This window comes from Camelus ferus, chromosome 20 (genome assembly GCF_009834535.1).
Source record: "Camelus ferus isolate YT-003-E chromosome 20, BCGSAC_Cfer_1.0, whole genome shotgun sequence".
Lineage (NCBI taxonomy): Eukaryota > Metazoa > Chordata > Mammalia > Artiodactyla > Camelidae > Camelus > Camelus ferus.
The window spans coordinates 28768703-28786330 of NC_045715.1; the positions used below are offsets into that span (position 1 = coordinate 28768703).

A 17628-nucleotide genomic window follows, 5' to 3' on the forward strand; every position below is an offset into this window, starting at 1 on the left:
TAAACTGTCCCTATCAAGAGTAAATTTTTGTTCCCTTTTCCTGTGCAGCTAGATTCGTAATAAACTTTAATAAATGGTCACAACTAGCTCAGTTGGAAACGTTTCCTTTAACAGCATTTTAACGTGTTTTTAAACCTTCAAAAACCTGGGAAATGTACACCTCCGTTACCAGTGTAGAGAATGAGAGTTTGATGGATGACAGGGCCATAGAACTATAGGGATAGAATGCAACTCATCCGTTCTACAAGTATGTGAGTGCGTACATATGCCAGGCTTTGAAAAGTACTCGCGTTCTACCACATACCAGGCAGCGTTCTAGGCTCTGAGGATACAACGAACAAACGGTGTTGAGGGAATAAAAACTACGGTACCCCACAGTATCTCGCGCTTCTGCCTCTTCTCAGGTAGGTGCTTCTCGCCACTAGTCTCTTCCCATGATTCTACCGGTACAGAAAAGCCCCACCCACTTATATGCCATTTGCCAATTCACTTTGAAGGAGATGGACTACAACTCCCACAATGCCAATGGTGGAAGAACTCCTTATAAGGGCTCCACCTTTTCCCCGGCGGTGCGGAGGATGACTACAGTTCCCAGAGTGCTCTGCTTCCTCTTCTGGGTGTTACTGCCCCTTTCCCGGTGCAGGACGCGGTAGAAGCGGGCAACAGTGCCAGGCCCTGGGTTCTCCTTGTCTGTCCCCGGGGCAGGGACGAGGCGGTGATTTGACTCTTGGGCGGAGAGCCCGGGAGGGAGAGCAGGGGGCGCCGTCCCTCCTGTCGGGCTCACCTCACGCTACTCTCCGTCTTCTCTGCCCGCGGCCGCCTGGACGGCTCCGGACCGCCCGCCCGGGGCAGAGGTGGCGGTCTCGGCCGCCGGGGCTGTGGCGAGGCCGCGGCCCTCGGGACGGCGGTAGCGGCGTCAGCGCTGGGGAGGCGAGGGAGGGAAGATGGCGTCGGAGCTGGAGCCCGAGGTGCAGGCCATCGACCGGAGTTTGCTGGAATGTTCGGCTGAGGAGACCGCGGGGGTGAGTGCCGGGACCCGGACGGGGACGTCCAGCGGTCGCAGGCCGCGCCCCGGGGGAGGAACTGGCTCCTGGAATTCCCGGAGCGGCCGGGCCCAGACTTGGGGTGATGACCGCCCCAGCCCCTCAGGCCTCGCCTTGTGGGTAGCGGCCCGGGGAGGCCCCAGATCTTGCCCTCTTCTCTCTTTATCCACAAATAGCCCGCAGTGCTGCTGGGTGCACCAGCCACCTTAACGTTCCCTTATTCTTTTTTCCCTCCTTTCCACCACACACCCAGTAAGCCCCTAATACAAGGGCCTTTGCCCTTTATGCCAGCTCTTGGAAGAAAGGAGGGGAAGACGCTTCCTGGTTCTTTGGGTACTTTATCTTCCTGATTCCTTTTTCCGGAGCTAAGCGGAGCCTTACTTTCTCCACTGAAACCTGCTACCTTACTTTGTTTCTGGGACTGCCCTAGGCACTAAAGGATGCAAACGACACTGTTGTGTCTCTTTACCTATTTCTGTGCATTTTTGCACTGGTTTGGTCAGTCGACAACATTGGTCAATGTGCCGAAGTTAGTGTCTTGACACGTTTACTGGGTGTGAGAAAGTAGTAGTGGAGACTGGGAGATTTAAAAAATAATTTTTCTAGGAGTTAGGGGTAGTTGGATGAAGGACAAATATTATATAACTTTGAGAGAGCAGCTCTCAATAAATAGAAGCTAATAATCTGAGAGTTGGTCACAGCATACTGGGAGCAGCTATGCCCCAAACTTAAAGCACTCAAACCCAGTATTGTACTGAAACTGTAGTATGAATATGCTCGTATAAGTAGCAGAGTTGTAAAATGATTAATAAACTCGTTGGCATCTTTCCTTAAGAAGGACTGGAAACAGCCATTGGAACAGGTTGTCCACAATGATTATGAATGGGCCAGAACGGCTTAGGCCCCACCTCTAAGGCCTCCAATTTAAAAAGCTGCTAGGAAGGGAGTGACCTTTGAACACAAGTCAACAATCTGAATGTTATGAACAAAATTTTACGGACACTGTGGGGCTGTTGGTTAGTCAGGAGTTATTGGGGATGAATTGAAGAGGACCCTAAAGTCATAGCAGAAATAAATGGCAGGAGTAGAGGTGAAAAGTATAAAATACGTGTTGAATAATGAATCTGTTTATTTGCTTTTAAACCAACTTGTTTAATCTATTTCTGTTTTCAGTTTACTTTCTGCTTAGTATTTCAACAACCCAAGAATTTTCCCCATTTACCTTTCACCTATCAAGAGCTTGAAAAAGAAAATGAAAGCAGTATTAAAGTAAATAGTAAAATAGTAATGTCAGCTATTTCCTGTGCATGTCATCCTATCAGTATCATTTTCATATCTAATGTGTTATTTACCTCAAAAATTGTTTTCTTTAGTCCCCCCAAATTTTGTGTCTGTTGACCCAGTAATATAGAGTAACACAGTAATACTCTATTTTCCCAAATCTAAAAGTGTCAGTTATCAAGTGATTAGAGCTGCTCCAATTTATTGAGGCTTCTGAGGAAACTAGTTAAGAAACCATTGCTACAGACCAATGTTCCTAGTTCTTATGCAGTGAAATTCTCTAGCAGGTGTAGTGGCGGAAAATAAGGGAAATGGGATAAAAATGTATTACTTGGACTTAATTTTTGAGTTTGCGAAGATCACAGTCAGAGCTACATTTTAGTTTTGCTCTGTTTACTTTTCAATGGCTTTCTGAACAATAAGATGAAAAAAAATTTAGTCTGAAGGCCAACAAAATTTCTTAAAGAAGATTTAAACTCATTAAAATAGAAGATTCTTCCAGCAGTATAATTTGGACTTACTTTGTGAGGGGTTTGTTGTCGCTATTTGGGTAAAACAGAATAACACTTTACTATTCTTAAAGATTAGGCTCCAGCCAGCCTTTTATCACAGATTAAAAATTAATAAAGTTTTCTCAGGTTGAAGTAAACTTTAGAGAGAGAAAGCAAGTAAAGCAGTTATTGCAGGCTTTAGACCTCTGTTACTGGTGACTTGTTGGGATCACATCCATCTAAAATTACTTAATAAGCACTAGTGTCATCTTTCCCACACTTTATTTACACGCTTGCTTTTCTTACTTGTGTTATGAGGGAGAAGGACTTTTTGTGATTCCCATCTACCCTAACTAGAATGCCTAAATAAAAAAAATATAATACTTGCTTCAATAATTATAAGTTTATGATGATAAAAGTGGCCCTTGTTCTAGTTTTCTCTTTTCCTTGGTACAGGTACGATTTTTCTCAACTCTTCTTGAGTTTATCTGCATTTCATGCTCCACAGATTTGATTGTATGTTCCAATGGATGATTATGATTTAAGAAGTACATATATTGTTTTTGCCCCAAGTATAAAAGAAATACATCCTCATTTTGGAAGTTTTATGTAGTTTTATATTTATATTGGTTATTCTTTGCTTTAAAATATTCAACAGTTTTACATATAATTCACATATCTTACAATTCAATTCACTGGTTTTTATTATATTCACAGAGTTGTGCAACCATCACCACAGTCAATTTTAGAACATTTTCATCACCCCAAAAAAGAAATCGTATACTTATTAGCAGTCACTCCCCATTTTCCCCTGACCTCCCAAACTCTAGGAAACTGCTAACCTTTTTTTTTTCTTTTTTTAGTATTTATTTTACATTGTTTTTGTGGGGGGAGGTAATTAGGTTTGTTTTTATTAATTTACTTTTTTTAAAAACCAGGACGTTTTTTTCAACCCAGGACCTCATGCATGCTAAGCATGCACTCTACCACTGAGTTATACCCTCCCTGCTCTGCTAACCTATTTTTTGTCTCCATAGATTTGTCTATTCTGAAAATTTAATATAATATGTTGTCTTTTGTGACTGGCTTCTTCCACTTAGCATGTTTTCAGGGTTCATCCATGATGTAGCTTATGTCATCAATACTTCATTCTTTTTTATTGCCAAATGCTATTCCATTACATGGAATGGAATAGACCATGTTTTATTTATCCATTCATCAGTTGACGAATATTTGGGTTGTTTCCACTTTTTAGGTACTACGAATTGTGCTACTCTGAACATTTGTGTATGGTTTTTTGTGAGGACATAAAGTTTTCATTTCTTTTGGGCATATACCCAGGAGTGGAATTGCTGGGTCAGGAATTGCTAAACTGAAGTGGCTGCATCATTTTACCAGTGGATATGAAGGTTTCAGTGGGTTTCTCCACATCCTTGCCAATACTTGTTAATTGTCTGTCTTTTTTATTATAGCCATTCTATTGGGTATCAAGTGGTATTGCATTGTAGTTTTGATTTGTATTTGCCTCATGACACATGATGTTCAACATCTTTTCATGAGCTTATTGGCTTTTTATATATCTTCTTTGGAAGTGTCAATTTAGATCTTTTGGTTATTTTAAAATTAGATTCTTTTGTCTTTTATATTTGAGTTTCTACATTATTTTGATTTGTGAATGCTTCTACTTCATTTCTGTAACTCTTAATATGATTTGTTTAAAATTTTTCTTGGCTCTAAATTTTTCTTAATATAGTCTCAAAAGCTCTATTTCAGCATTAGCAATTGTTTTAGATTGTTGTTTTATAATTAATGTACATGTTGGTTATCCTTGTTTGAAAGCAAAATCAAATATGGTTAAAGAATATAATTTTAATTTGGTGTAAAATAATAATTAGATTCTGTGATAAAAGGCTAACCCCTAGGGATTCTTTCATTTTTGTGTTTATTATACTTGCTCTCTATCCCAAGGCTGAACTTTAGCTTTCAAAAAAGGAGAGCTCCTGGAAACATTGTCGTAATGTATTTACTGTAATGGAATGAGTTGACAGTTTCTCTACTTCCCTTGTGGAGAACTTCTCATAAGGTAGTGCTTATTACTGGTGTGCACATTGGTGTGACAGCCACAAGTGTCTGAAATAAGGACAAATTAACATGCAGCCAAATTAGAGATCTCAGTAATTCTTCATGTTGAAGAAACAGTTACAGTTAGCTTATGTTGGTGAGAACTAATACGAAAAGCTATAGATTTTATTCTTTTGAGAAATATGTGAGCCAGTATTCCGAAAGGCAGCCAGAAATTTTTTCCTCCTGCTCATTTTCTCTTCACAATTTTTTCTTGAAACCTATACTGTTGTCAGTCACTAATTCAGTATCTCTGGTATAGAATTCTCATGTAAAGATATTTTGCTGTATTATTAAGTGTTAAAATTTAATAAAATTAAAATGCCTGTAATAGAGCCCAAATCTGTTAGGTAGTTTTAAATTTGGAGCATAGACCTGCCTTACTTGAACCAGATTTTTGTATCTTGTCAATAATTTATAATAATATATGATAAAAAGATATTTAGAATGAAATACCTGTTTTACTAATATTTAAATAAGTTGGCTGATTTTTTTCTTAATGAGAAGCTGATTTTTTTGTTTAAGAAATCTATGAGCAGACTTGACCTGTCAGTGTTGTTGAAGCCACAAGACAACATAACTTTTTTTTTTAGAAAGCATCACCTTTTATCTTCCTTGGATTAAAACTCTGTAAGAATCTTAAGAGAAATGAGAACATAAAATATAAGAAAAACAAAAAATTGCTTTTAAAATAAGACCTTTAAATGTGTTGTAAGTTAAAACTGAAGCATAGTTTTCTAGGATCATGTAGGTGATCATGTAGGTGAATCTTAATACTTAATTTTTCACCCATGAACAGTAAATTGCTTAGGGTAATTTGACTGCCTTCATTTCATATTTTGGAATAGGGCTACTGACAATGGGTGAAAAACCCTTGGATGTGGCCCCAGAAAGTGTTTTCTAGCTCAAGAGAATTAGATTCTGGTTTGCTTTTTGGGTGACTCTGCCTTTTACTATTGACAGACTTTTTTTTTTTAACCCATCCTTTTTATAATTAGTGAACTTTGTGTGTGTGTGTATAATTTTTTTTAGAGTCACTTTTTTTGGAGAGAATCCTTAAACCCATGGGATTGTACTGTTGTTTTAAGAGTAATTTAGTCTCTTTTCTACTTGCATAAAGCAAACACAACAAAATTAGTTAAATTTGAAAAGGATTGTTTCACTTCAGTGGTGAAAACTTTTTTACTGTTTTCAGTTATAAGCTTCTTAATTTATAAACAGCCCCTTAATTTATAAACAGAAGTTTTACATTTTTAGAAAAAGTTCTCTGAAAAATTTACTGGAAAGTTAATATATTCCACATCATGAATATTTAAAATTTCTCTCTATATATTATTTTTCAGAGGACAGAAGGGGGCTGAAGATTGTAAAAGTAATAGTTAAAATGAGGACCTTGTATGGTGTTAGATTTCACTTGAACATAAACTCTTTTAACAAGGATGCAATTTGAAACTTAGGTTGTAATCTATAGGTAAACATTGGACCTATGAGTTAGTAGTTGAGTTAACTGCATTTTTGTAAAAGTGAGTTGTTTCATGTTTTATCATTTGACATTTTTACTTTTTTTAGAGCCAAAATGAGTCAGTTGTAATTACACAAAGAAGTATGGAGGACAAATAAACATATAAATGGAATTGGCATGGGAGGCCATAAATGTCAGGGAAAAGTCTTAAGACTTAAGGAAATAGAAAGGGAAGAGGAGGAGGTTTGAAGGATACCTTATTTAGGGCTTATTTGGTTTGGTTTTTAAAGACTGCAGGCCTAGATCTGCCTTATTTATGCTTAAATTAAAGCCAAGTGGAGCATCTTTCTGTAATGTCAGTGTTACGTGACAGTCAGTAGTATTAACATATTTGTAGTCATTGTGGGCATTCAGCCCACTGGGGCTTAGTTCTGTTTCAGACCTGGCGGGGTATGGGAACAGGAAGTGGTGGGAAATGAGCTGAGAAGGCATCTTAGAGAAAGTGAAACAGAAACTAAAATCTGAAGAATGAGTAGAAAATAACCCTGTTTAGCAGAGAGAGGAGCAGTGCAGGTCAGGAGGAGACTGGAGAGTAGGATACAAGGCAAAGGACCCTGTAAACCACGTCAGGGTACGTGACTTGTTCCTGAATAGAAGGGGGAAGCTGAATGACATGATCAGATTGGCATTTTGCAAGAATCATTCTGGTAGCGAGATTGGAAAATGGACTGTAGAGGGACAAGACTAGTGGGGATTACCAGTTAGGACATGGCACTAATCCTTGTAAAAGACAGGAGTGAGGAGTTTAGACTAGGGTGGTGAAGGTAGTGCCAGTGGAGATGAACAGAAAGAAATGGATGGATCCAATAGATACTAAGGAGGCCTGATAATAAGACATAATGATTAATTGGATGTTGGGGTGAGGAAAAGGATGATTTCTAGGTTTTTCTTATTTGGATACATGGGTAGCTGCTGGTGTCTACAATAAGGAAATGGAGAAAATAGCAGGGGTGTTTTTGGTGTGGTATAGGAGATCATGAGTTCAATGTCAGACATATTGAGCTGTTATCTGAAAGGAAAAACTATTTCTTCTGTTTCTCGCTATACTCACACCACTACTTCTGGCTACCAAAAGTGGAGGTGGGGGGGTCCCACGCCAAGCAGTTCTCTCATTCTCTGCTGACACCAACTGGGTGTCCTACAGCTCTGTTGATTCTGACGCTATACACCTGGAGTAAGCATCAGATCCCACAGATTAAGGACTCAGTCCCACAAGACTGCCCCCCACCACCACTTCAAATGCCAGTCACATGCAGTGGGTCCTCAAGTTACCCACAACTTACATTGCAAATGAGGGGATTCACACGACCCCCTTTTTTGGGTTTGATAATTTACTAGAATGGCTCACAGAACTCAGGGAAGCAGTTTGTTTGCTGGATTACTTGTTTATTATAAAATGATACAACTCAGAAACAGTCAGGTGGAATAGAACACGGTATATGGAAAGGGGTACAGAGCTTCCATTCCCTCTCTGGGCATGCCAGCACCTCTGTGTGTTCAGCAACCAAGAAGCTCTCCAAACCCTGCCATTTAGGGATTTTTATGGAGGCTTCGTTTCTCCATAGGCATGATGATCAAAGCAGAGGTCATCGGTGGTTAACTCTACCTCCAGCACCTCTCCCTTCCCCAGGTTGGTTGGGGGCAGAGGCTGTAAGTTCTGACCTACTAACCACAAAGCTAGTTCCCCTGGCAACCAGCTCCCCATCCTTAGGGGCTTTCCAAAAGTCACCCCAATAACATCAACTCAGGTCTGGTTGAAAGGGGCTTTTTATGAATAACAAAACACAATCCTTTTATCTTTATCTCACTTATCACTTAGGAAATTTCAAGTTTTAGGAGCTCTGTGCCAGAAATAGGAAGAAGACCAAATAATGTATTTCTTATTATAAATTACAGTATCACAGTATCTGTTAGATATCTAAGTATAATTATCACAGGTAGTAGGGCATGAAATTTTGGCAATAGGAAAAGTGGCTTTTTAAAATGTTTTCAGCAGGGACAGCAAGGGAGAAAGGGCTTATCGAGAGGTTGAGCAGGGGAAAAAAGGCACAACTGACATAACAAAGTCTCTTGTGGACTGACATCCATAAGAGACTGGTGTGACATCTCATTTATTAATCAGTGAAAAATACAATTAGTGTATTAGCTGTCCATGTTCACTGTATGCTCTTCCTATCAGCAAACTGACAAGAGAATCCAAATGACAATCAGAATGCCATTTGAGCAAAGCATTAGAAATTGGAAAGGAAATCAGAAGGGCTCAGTGGCTGGTGTCTTATCTGGTGATTTTTTGTAGTTGTTTTCCTGTACTACCTATAGAAAATTGTTTCAGGACTCATTTTGAGAAGATGGGCACATTTACATTTACCTTTACTTTCACTTTAAGTAAAGTAGAATTCTAAAATACTAGGCATTTTGGTAAAATCCTAAATGAATTTTAGTCTTTTTGGAAAGAAGTCATTGATGAATGTTGCCAATAAAATAATTTATAAGACTCTTTTACCATTATTTTTGTACCTAAAAGAAAATAGAATAAGTTTATTCAAGTTAGCAGTTTATTGACATTGTTTAAAACTGGTTTTTTTTCTTTTTTTTTTTTTTTTAAGAAATGGCTGCAAGCAACTGACCTTACTAGAGAAGTGTACCAGCATTTGGCCCACTATGTACCCAAAATCTACTGCAGGGGTCCCAACCCTTTTCCACAGAAAGAAGACATGCTAGCACATCAAGTTTTGTTGGGACCAATGGAATGGTACCTTTGTGGTGAAGATCCTGGGTTGGGATTTTCAAAACTTGAACAAACAAACAAACCTTCTCATCTTTGTGGTCGTGTTTTTAAAGTGGGAGAGCCTACATACTCTTGCAGGTAAAATATTATAATTTCTTTTGTTTCTTTCTTGTTTTTACTTGACTTTTTTTCCCCTGAAACCTTACATTTTTGCTTCTAAATTATGAAATATTACATATTTGTATATATGTATGTAAGTCTATATTCATAAATAAATATATACAGTTTAGTAAGTGATTATAAACAAATATTATATGATTATTTTCCAGGTCAAGAAATAGAACATCAACAGCATTCTAGAAACCCATTGTGTGCTTTCTTTCTCCCCCATAATTAACTGCTACTTGACTCTTATAATAATCACTTCCTTGCTTTTCTTGATACTTACAGTGATTCTTTCTGATGTTCAAATTATCCCACAATTGTATATGTGGAATCTAAAAAAAGGACACAAATGAACTTAACTACAAAACAGAAACAGACTCACAAACATAAGAGAACAAACTTATGGTTACCAGGGGGTAAAGGGAGTGGGAAGGGATAAATGGGGAATTCAAAAATTGCACCTCTTGGGGAGTGATGGAAGTGTTAGCTGTCTTGATTGTGGTGGTGGCTTTATGGGTGTGTATACATCTATCAAAATTCATCAAATTGTACATCTGAAATATGTGTAGAACCATACCACAATAAAGGTGTTTAAAAAATTGTCCCACATTCGGCCTTTGCGAGCCCCATCACACTAGCTTCTTTCTCTTTTTCACATACCTTCATCAGGTTTTGAGTGCTTCTTTGCTTTCTGGCACAAGGTATCAACACCTCACTTTGTGCTTACTCTCACCCATATGTGGAATCTGCCATTTCTGCAGGAAGTTTCCTTTTAGTTGGGAATGTTAGTTAGGAACCATGATCTGGGTGCTATGTGTACTTACTGCTGCTAGGATGACTTTACCCTTCTTTTTTTTTCTTTTTTGATTTCTTGTTGGGAATTGAGTATATATAGATAGAAGATGGTGAAGAAAGTGCTCTGTCTCCCTTGTGACTGCCTACTTGTATTTCTCAGAACTAATCATTGTTATGTATCCTTCCAGAAATTTTCTATGCATATATGGGGTTATCTTAAACATAAATATATGCAGACATACATAGAAAGGGGAACATGTAGTGTATACTGGGCTGTTTTCCTTTCTCTATATAACAAAATCTTGACATTGACATCTGTCCATATCAGCCGATATAGCTAGATAATATTCCATTGTGTAGGTAATACTATTGATAGAGGCATTGTGTAACATTTTTTTCCTTAAGACATTTTCCTGTAGAATTTAAGTTTAATAAGTTTAATTTTGGTTAAGGCCTCTAGATGTCTGTGATAATCTTTCAGCATTGTTAGAATACCAGTAGAGATCTTTTTGTATATTGAAAGGCTGTTAGATACAGTTTTTTGTTTTTCTATGCAAAAACCTCTTTGAGTCCTTTATTGATGTCTGGAGCTATAGATCTAGTTTAACCTCATGATTTACAGACAAGGAAGTTGAGATCCAGTTGTTCCAGTAATGTCCTTTGTAGCAACAGGATCCAGTTCCAAAGCAAATTGTATGTCTTTTTTTTTAAATGAGAGTACTGGGGATTGAACCCAGGACCTTGTGCATGCTAAGCACATACTCTGCCACTACCCTCCCCCTTGTCCTGTCTTTTAATCTTCAGTCTGAAACATTTCCTCAGTTTTTCTTCGGTTTTTATGATCTTGACAGCTTTTGAAGATTACAAACCATTTTTTTCTGTAAATGTCCATCAGTTTGAGTTTGTCTGATACCCAAATTGTTCAGTAACTCTTTAACTTTGATCACTTGATTAAGGGGACGTCTGCAAGGCTTCTCCACTGTAAAGTTACTCTTTTTCCCTCTGTAATTAGTAAGTATTTTGTGGGAAGGTACTTTGAGACTATTAAATACCCTGTTTCTTGTCAAATGTTCAGTTTATTAATTTATTTGTATCAGTATATACTCATGGAGTCCCGTTATTCTTGTGCTCAAAACTGTACCAGATTTGACCAGTGGGAGGCCCTTCAGGCTATCTTTGTTCCTTTTCATGTCCTAATCATTCTTTGAGCACCTCCTTCTCTTTCTGACACAACATGTTTTGGGCACATCTTAGACTTTTCCCTGCCCCAGTCCTAAAATTAACCATTTCTCCAAAGAGTCTGGTTCCTTTTTAGTAGAGATTAGTGTTCACAAATAGGATACTAAGTGTGCTTGTTGCTGTTCGTAGGTCACTAATCCCAGGCCCTGTTAGTGGGTCTGTATATCTACGGACCATGTGTTTATAGTGCTCTCTCTAATTCTAGTCCATCACTGTGTTCTTTCTTATTTCCTCCCTTTGTATGTTTTAACTCCCTTCTCTAATGAACATGATTCTTATTATCCTAAAAGTACTGACTTAATTGATTATTCTCCTGTATGCAACCATTCTGCTGCTGTTGTTGCTGTTGCTACTTAGCTCTGTGTAGCTGCCCTCCTTATCCCATTTGGGCTCCACACCCTGAGTTGGGCCGTGGTGGCCTTCCCCCTACCCCTTGTTAGGGCAGATCTAAAATAAGTCTTACTTCAGGATGCATGGTCCTTAATCCAAGTCATGGCCTTTCTGGTATCTTAGCTGGATGTCTACCTTGTCCAGAACTCTAAAGTCCTCTCGTACTGCGTGTTAGACTTCAGGTATCCCTGTGATGCTCTGAACTCCATAGCAGCAACTATCCAGTGAATATGAAGAATGTCGCCCCATGTGTGTGTAGCCAGGAGCTCACTTACTGGTGACCCCTACATAGACTTCTACCCTTTTCCAGCCCCTCCCATCCTGCAGCCATTCCACCTCTCTGGTGCCCTGACCCATGGCTTCCAGCTATTCCACCTGCCCTGGATTCTGATTGAGTCTCAACACAGAAGAATCTTCCTGCTCTGCTTAGACTCTAGCTTGCTATGCCATAGGTGGGAATTTATTTCCTTGGTGAGAGGCAGGGCTGTAATGGGACTTACCTCATGAATTTCCCTTTTCATGGTGGCTGCAGTCTAGTGCTGCCTGTTCAGTGCCTGGAAATAGTTGCCATGTGTATTCATCTGGTTTTATGTTTGTGTACAGTGGCAGGGCTAGTTCAGTACAGCTATTCTGTCATAACCAGAAGTGGAAGTCCCCAAATTTATTTTAAGAAAGCAAGTTGCTTATGCTTGTTGAGCACCTTCTAGGCACCAGATTTAATGTTAAGCACTTTATATACAATCATGTTTAGTCCTTCTGTAAACTTCTGAGATAATATCCCTAAGGCTCAGCATGGTTAAGTGACTTGCCTGCAGTCATAAAAATTGAAATCAGGGTGCTCTGACTCGAAAGTCCATGCTCTTTTCATTTTACTTTTTTAGATTCTCAAATACTAGTCTCTAGTGAATTTTTCACTCATACTCAGTAAAATGAAAAAACTGGGGAAAACATGCTAAGTTTTTCTCACAGCTGAATTTGTTTAGTTTCCTCAATTCTCACAGATGACTCTTGTTTTTAAAATATTAGTTTATGATATGAAGGCAATGAACTGAGTAGTTTAGTTTTGTTTTTTGATGTTCTTAGAAAAAAAAAATTAGCAGCCCTTGTTTTGGTCATTGGTCCATGAAACTTGGACATCTGGTTACTACTACACAGTAGCACTTTAATTCCTGAGCAGAATATCACATTGCATTGTGATACTGTCTTCTGTACCACAAAGAATATGCAAAGAACATTAAGTAAAAATCATACTTGAGCTGGAGAAGGAGCTTTTGGTGACTCAGAAGTGGGACTTGGCCTAAATACTTTTCTCCTGCATTATTCCCATTTACACTAGTTTATAAGATACTCTTTTTCTATTACAGATTTTTGGCACATATCATAATGCCTCAGACATACTAGGTGCTCAGCAAATATTTGTTGAGCAAATGTCTGTTACAGTGTTCAAAGTACAGAGGACAGTTTTAAAGATTTTATTTTGCTGCTCTACTTTAATTAAATTGCTTGAGTATATTTTGCACATTTCCATTCTTGTCCAGTGGTTTATTGTGAACCAGCTACTTTTTAGGCTGTTACCCATGATTATGTACAGGTAATCCTTCCCCCCCCCCTTTTTTTTTAATGGGGTACTGGGCATTGAACTCAGGACCTCATGCATGCTAAGCACACACTCTACTGCTGAACTGTACCCTCCCCTCTAATCCTTCCCATTTTAGATTTTACGACTTCAAACATTTGCTCTTGTACCCAGCCAGTTAATTAATAGGGCAGCTGGTGTTATAGGTACACAGTACATTAATCTCTGTTATGAACCTAATTGCCATCTCATTTTATCTTTAACCATAGGTACAGTATTCAAGAATGTTTTTAGTCCTAGGAATCCCATATGTGTCTGTGTGTGGATCCATCCCAGGGAAGAAGAGGTTGGGTGCAGATTTGAAGGGAGGCTTTGTAGGGAGGCCTTGATTAAATTGACAGAGTCCTGAAATCTTTTATTACTAGGAGAAGCAGAAGTAAAAAGAATCTTGTTTTCAACAGTGATCGTGAAATAGGCTTTTTGGGAGTTGGGAGGAGTGGAGGTGGGATGACAGGACGAGGAATATATTTATCCCCTCAACAAAAGTGGTACACTGAAAAGCTGTTTGTAATCTTCAAGATTAAGTGTGCCTAAAGGATTTATGGGTAAAACTGAGTCAGGGATGATCTCAGTAGGGTTTTCCTCTATACGCGTTGTGGAATTTTAACTTGGATATTGTCAGTCTGGAGTTTCTCTGCGATATAAATTCATTTCACTAGAGTGTGGAGGTACAGGTTAGTCCATTCATACCTATTCTGGGTCTTCTAACTGTATATTTAGAAGATGTAAGGAATCAATGAAAAGGAAGGCACCTTGGGTAGGGGGATTGCCTCATGGTGTGAGAAGAGAAGTTTCACTTTCATGACATCATCTAAAGGGTCACAAGGTACATATATTAAGGACAGAGAACACCAAAGCAGCATTAACCACTGCTTTTTAAAAATTGGCTTGAAAAACTAATCTAATAGGCAAAACATGCATTTGGTTATGTCGTTCAAGAGGTACAAAAGTGTATGCCATGAAAAGTACCCTCTTCCAGTCATCCCTTAATTTCCCTGTCCCCTTATCCAGAAGTGACCAGTATTATTAGCTTCTTGTATATTTGTCCAGATATTCTATGCACATGCAAGCGTTTATACCTTTTTTAGTAAATGCTAGCATGCCACATAAACTCTTTTCACCTTGGTTGTTTCATTAAAATTTGTTCATAAGATTGTTTTATAACATACATATTGAGAAAGCTGACTTTGTCTTACTGGTTTAATGGCTGATTATTATTCTCTTGTATGGGTGTTCTGTTCTTTACCTCCTAACCCTCTGTTACTAGACATTTTAGATTGTTTCTGGGATTATAAATAATTAATTATTATACTTTGTGTTCATGTAGAAGTATATACACAGGATACATTCCTAGAAGTAGAATTTCTGGGTGAAAGAATGCATGCCTTATTTCCTTTTAGCGGCCAGTAGTAAAAACTTACAAAATGAAAAGGAGATAATATGCTAGTTGGAGGAGGAAAGACAGGGTAGGTGACAAACAACAGAAACTGCTATGGGTATGAAGGGATAGATTGGAAAATCTGTCTTTTAACTAACCTTGTGGGGAGAAAGACCAGGGAGAAGAGGATAGGCCGTGGCAGCCAGAAAAAAAGAGACAGACTGACTAATTCCCTGAATTACTGAAGAAAGAAAGCAGTATCTGGTGACCTGCACTGGGACAGACAAGAAGCCTGGAGTAGGGGAAAAGGGTTTAATATATAAAGGCTTCACCAGGACTCAAGTTTGGACTAGACTCTTAGAGGCTATTTCTAAAATTTGTTGTTAACTTGAAGTTGGCCAACTCCAGGTTAAGGGCCCAGACTTCCACAAGACTGTCTAAAATACAGCTGCAAGTTTGGGGATCCCCAGAGCCACCCTCAGTTCTGATCAGCTGGCTACAAATTTCAGGCATCTCCATAGACTACCTTAGTTTAGTGATTCGCTAGAACAACCCACAGAACTTAGGAAAATGCTATACTTATGATTAAAGTTTTAGCTTAGCTAAAGGATACAATCAGAACCGGCCAAAGGGCAGGATTTCTAAATGCAAAGCTTCTGTTGTCCTCAGGGACTTGTTACCCTCTTTGCACGTTAATGCGTGACAATACGCAGAGTATTGCCAACTAGGGAAGCTCACCCAAGCTTTGGTGTCCAGAGTTTTTACTGGGGTCTCATTGCGTAGGAATGATTAATCGAGTTATTGCCCACGTGACTCAGTATCCAGCTCTACTTCCCTTTCCAGAGGTGGGGCTAACATTGAAAGCCCCAGCCCTCTAATCACATGGTTGGTCTTTCTGGTATGACCAATCTCCACTCTGAGTTATCTCATTAGTATAAACTTTCAGATATGTCGGGGTGGGACGGGACATGAATAACAAAGACGTTCCTATCACATGGGAAATTTCAAGGGTTTAGAAGTTACCTCCCAGGAACCCCACACAAAGGTCAGCCAAATTTTTTATCACACAGTTGTTGAGAAAGTAAATGAAATCCTTTGTGTAGTCCTTTCCACAATACTTGATACATAGTAAACTCTTAGTAAGTGGCCATGCTTGGGTCCTGAGGATGAATGTCTTATGTTAAAAGTAGGTATTCTCATGAAACCCAGTACCCTGGTAAAATGGCATGGAGTGTATTATTTGGAAAGATGAAAGATGTTTATTGGAATTCTGGGGGAGTTTCTTAACTAGACCCATCAAGCTAAAGATGACTTACATCTATGGGGTGGTTTTCTTTAAGAAAAATAATATTCGGGAGTCTTTTATGTATAGTAATTAGAAAAGGAATCTGTGAAAGGAATTAGGTTAGTTTTTCTGTTATTTGTTCACAGTTTCTAAAATTGTTTAGGTCACAGATTATCTTGCTGAAGCCTCTGTGATGTCAGAAGAATCTGTGTTTTCAGGCAGTAGGCTAATTTTTGTATTTGTCTATACTTAGTTCTCTGTTGGAAAAGTGTAGTCAAACTTGGCACTTGTTAATCCTTTCTGAATAGAGATGTTTGTTCTTAGGGGCAATAATCTTAGTGTTTTTTTTTTTTATCATAACTACATATATTTTGACATTTCATAGCCATTAAGAAAAGTTAAATATTAGTAGAATATGAAATCATACTTTGATGTGTCGTTTAAATTTTGAGTTAACACTAAGTAAGATTTAGTTCTACCATTTTTGTTGTATAGTTAAATTAAGAACATTATTTTTCAATATTTAAAAACTTACTGTATGAATGTTATAGATAACCAGAAGCTGGAGTTGGGAGTTTGCTGCCCATCAGTTAGGAATACTCTTAGTGTATGTTTTCAGATAGTAGTTTATGGTGCTTTATTATAAATTTTATTAAGCAATTTTGCTTGTTTAAATTTTTTTAAATTTTGTCAGTAATGATAGATGAGGTTATGCTAAAAATAACAAATGACCCTACAATCTCAGAGACTTTAAATACCCAAAATACATTTATTACTCAGACCGTGTGACCAGTTCAGTTCAGTGAGGCTGATGGCTGGAGGGTTCTGTTCTATGTAGTTCCTTCATACCGTGTTACAGTCCATTAATTTAGCATAATGCTTTTAGGGTTCACCACAGCAGGGAAGAGTAATGCTGCAGGGTCTTGCACAGCAAATAAATTGCTGTCGCTCAGAAATGAAGACCATGCCCTCATCCCTTTATCTAGAGCTAGTTCCAAGGCTTCTGTCAAACTGCAAATCAGGGCTGGGAAGTGTAATTCTCCTGTCTGGAAAAGCCGCAGACTTCCAAGTGTATGAACTTTAGAAGTCTTTTCAATTTTTTAGGGTTTGGGGATTTATTTTCTTCCCTCATAGAGTTGTTAGGATAAACTGAGGTAATGTATATAAAAGCGCTTAGGAAACTATATGGAATTTTCATGTGTGACATTTTTTAAGCCGAATACTCAGTTTTAAAATAAGTTACTAAGCCGTGAGTGATAAATAACTTAAGCAGAGGGGCAGAGATGGTTTCATTTCTTTTCTGTCTGAAAATATAAAGCTCTAATGTGGAAGAACTGCTTATTTCCAGTAAGAAGAGTTGTTTATTCAGTTTCTTGCTTTTTAAAAAACTTGAACACGATCTCTTTTTAGCACAGTTCTATTTTAAGACTTTCTTTGTAACATGAATAGTCCAGAGATTGAAATCAGTGCTGTGTTAATTTTAAAAATATTGGTTACCTCTAATTATGAATGTGATACATGAATGAAATTATACTGTACGTATTGTAACTGTGG

General features: G+C 38.3%; 1 protein-coding gene across 8 annotated transcripts in view; it reads left to right on the forward strand.

Annotated features, from left to right (window-relative positions):
- The first annotated feature begins 593 nt into the window (after positions 1-593).
- Positions 594-17628, forward strand: part of UBR2 (ubiquitin protein ligase E3 component n-recognin 2) — a 96208-nt gene continuing 79173 nt past the window's right edge. For 3 of the 8 annotated variants that reach the window (XM_032463086.1, XM_032463085.1, XM_032463087.1), the window contains exons 1-2: positions 604-1022; positions 9065-9324. In XM_032463086.1, the coding sequence (XP_032318977.1) occupies positions 945-1022; positions 9065-9324 (338 nt within the window). In that variant the 5' untranslated portion in view covers positions 604-944. Of the gene's footprint in view, positions 1023-9064; positions 9325-17628 lie in introns of those variants that run through there. The other 5 variants (XM_032463091.1, XR_004313595.1, XM_032463090.1 and 2 more) reach the window with 5 other exon arrangements.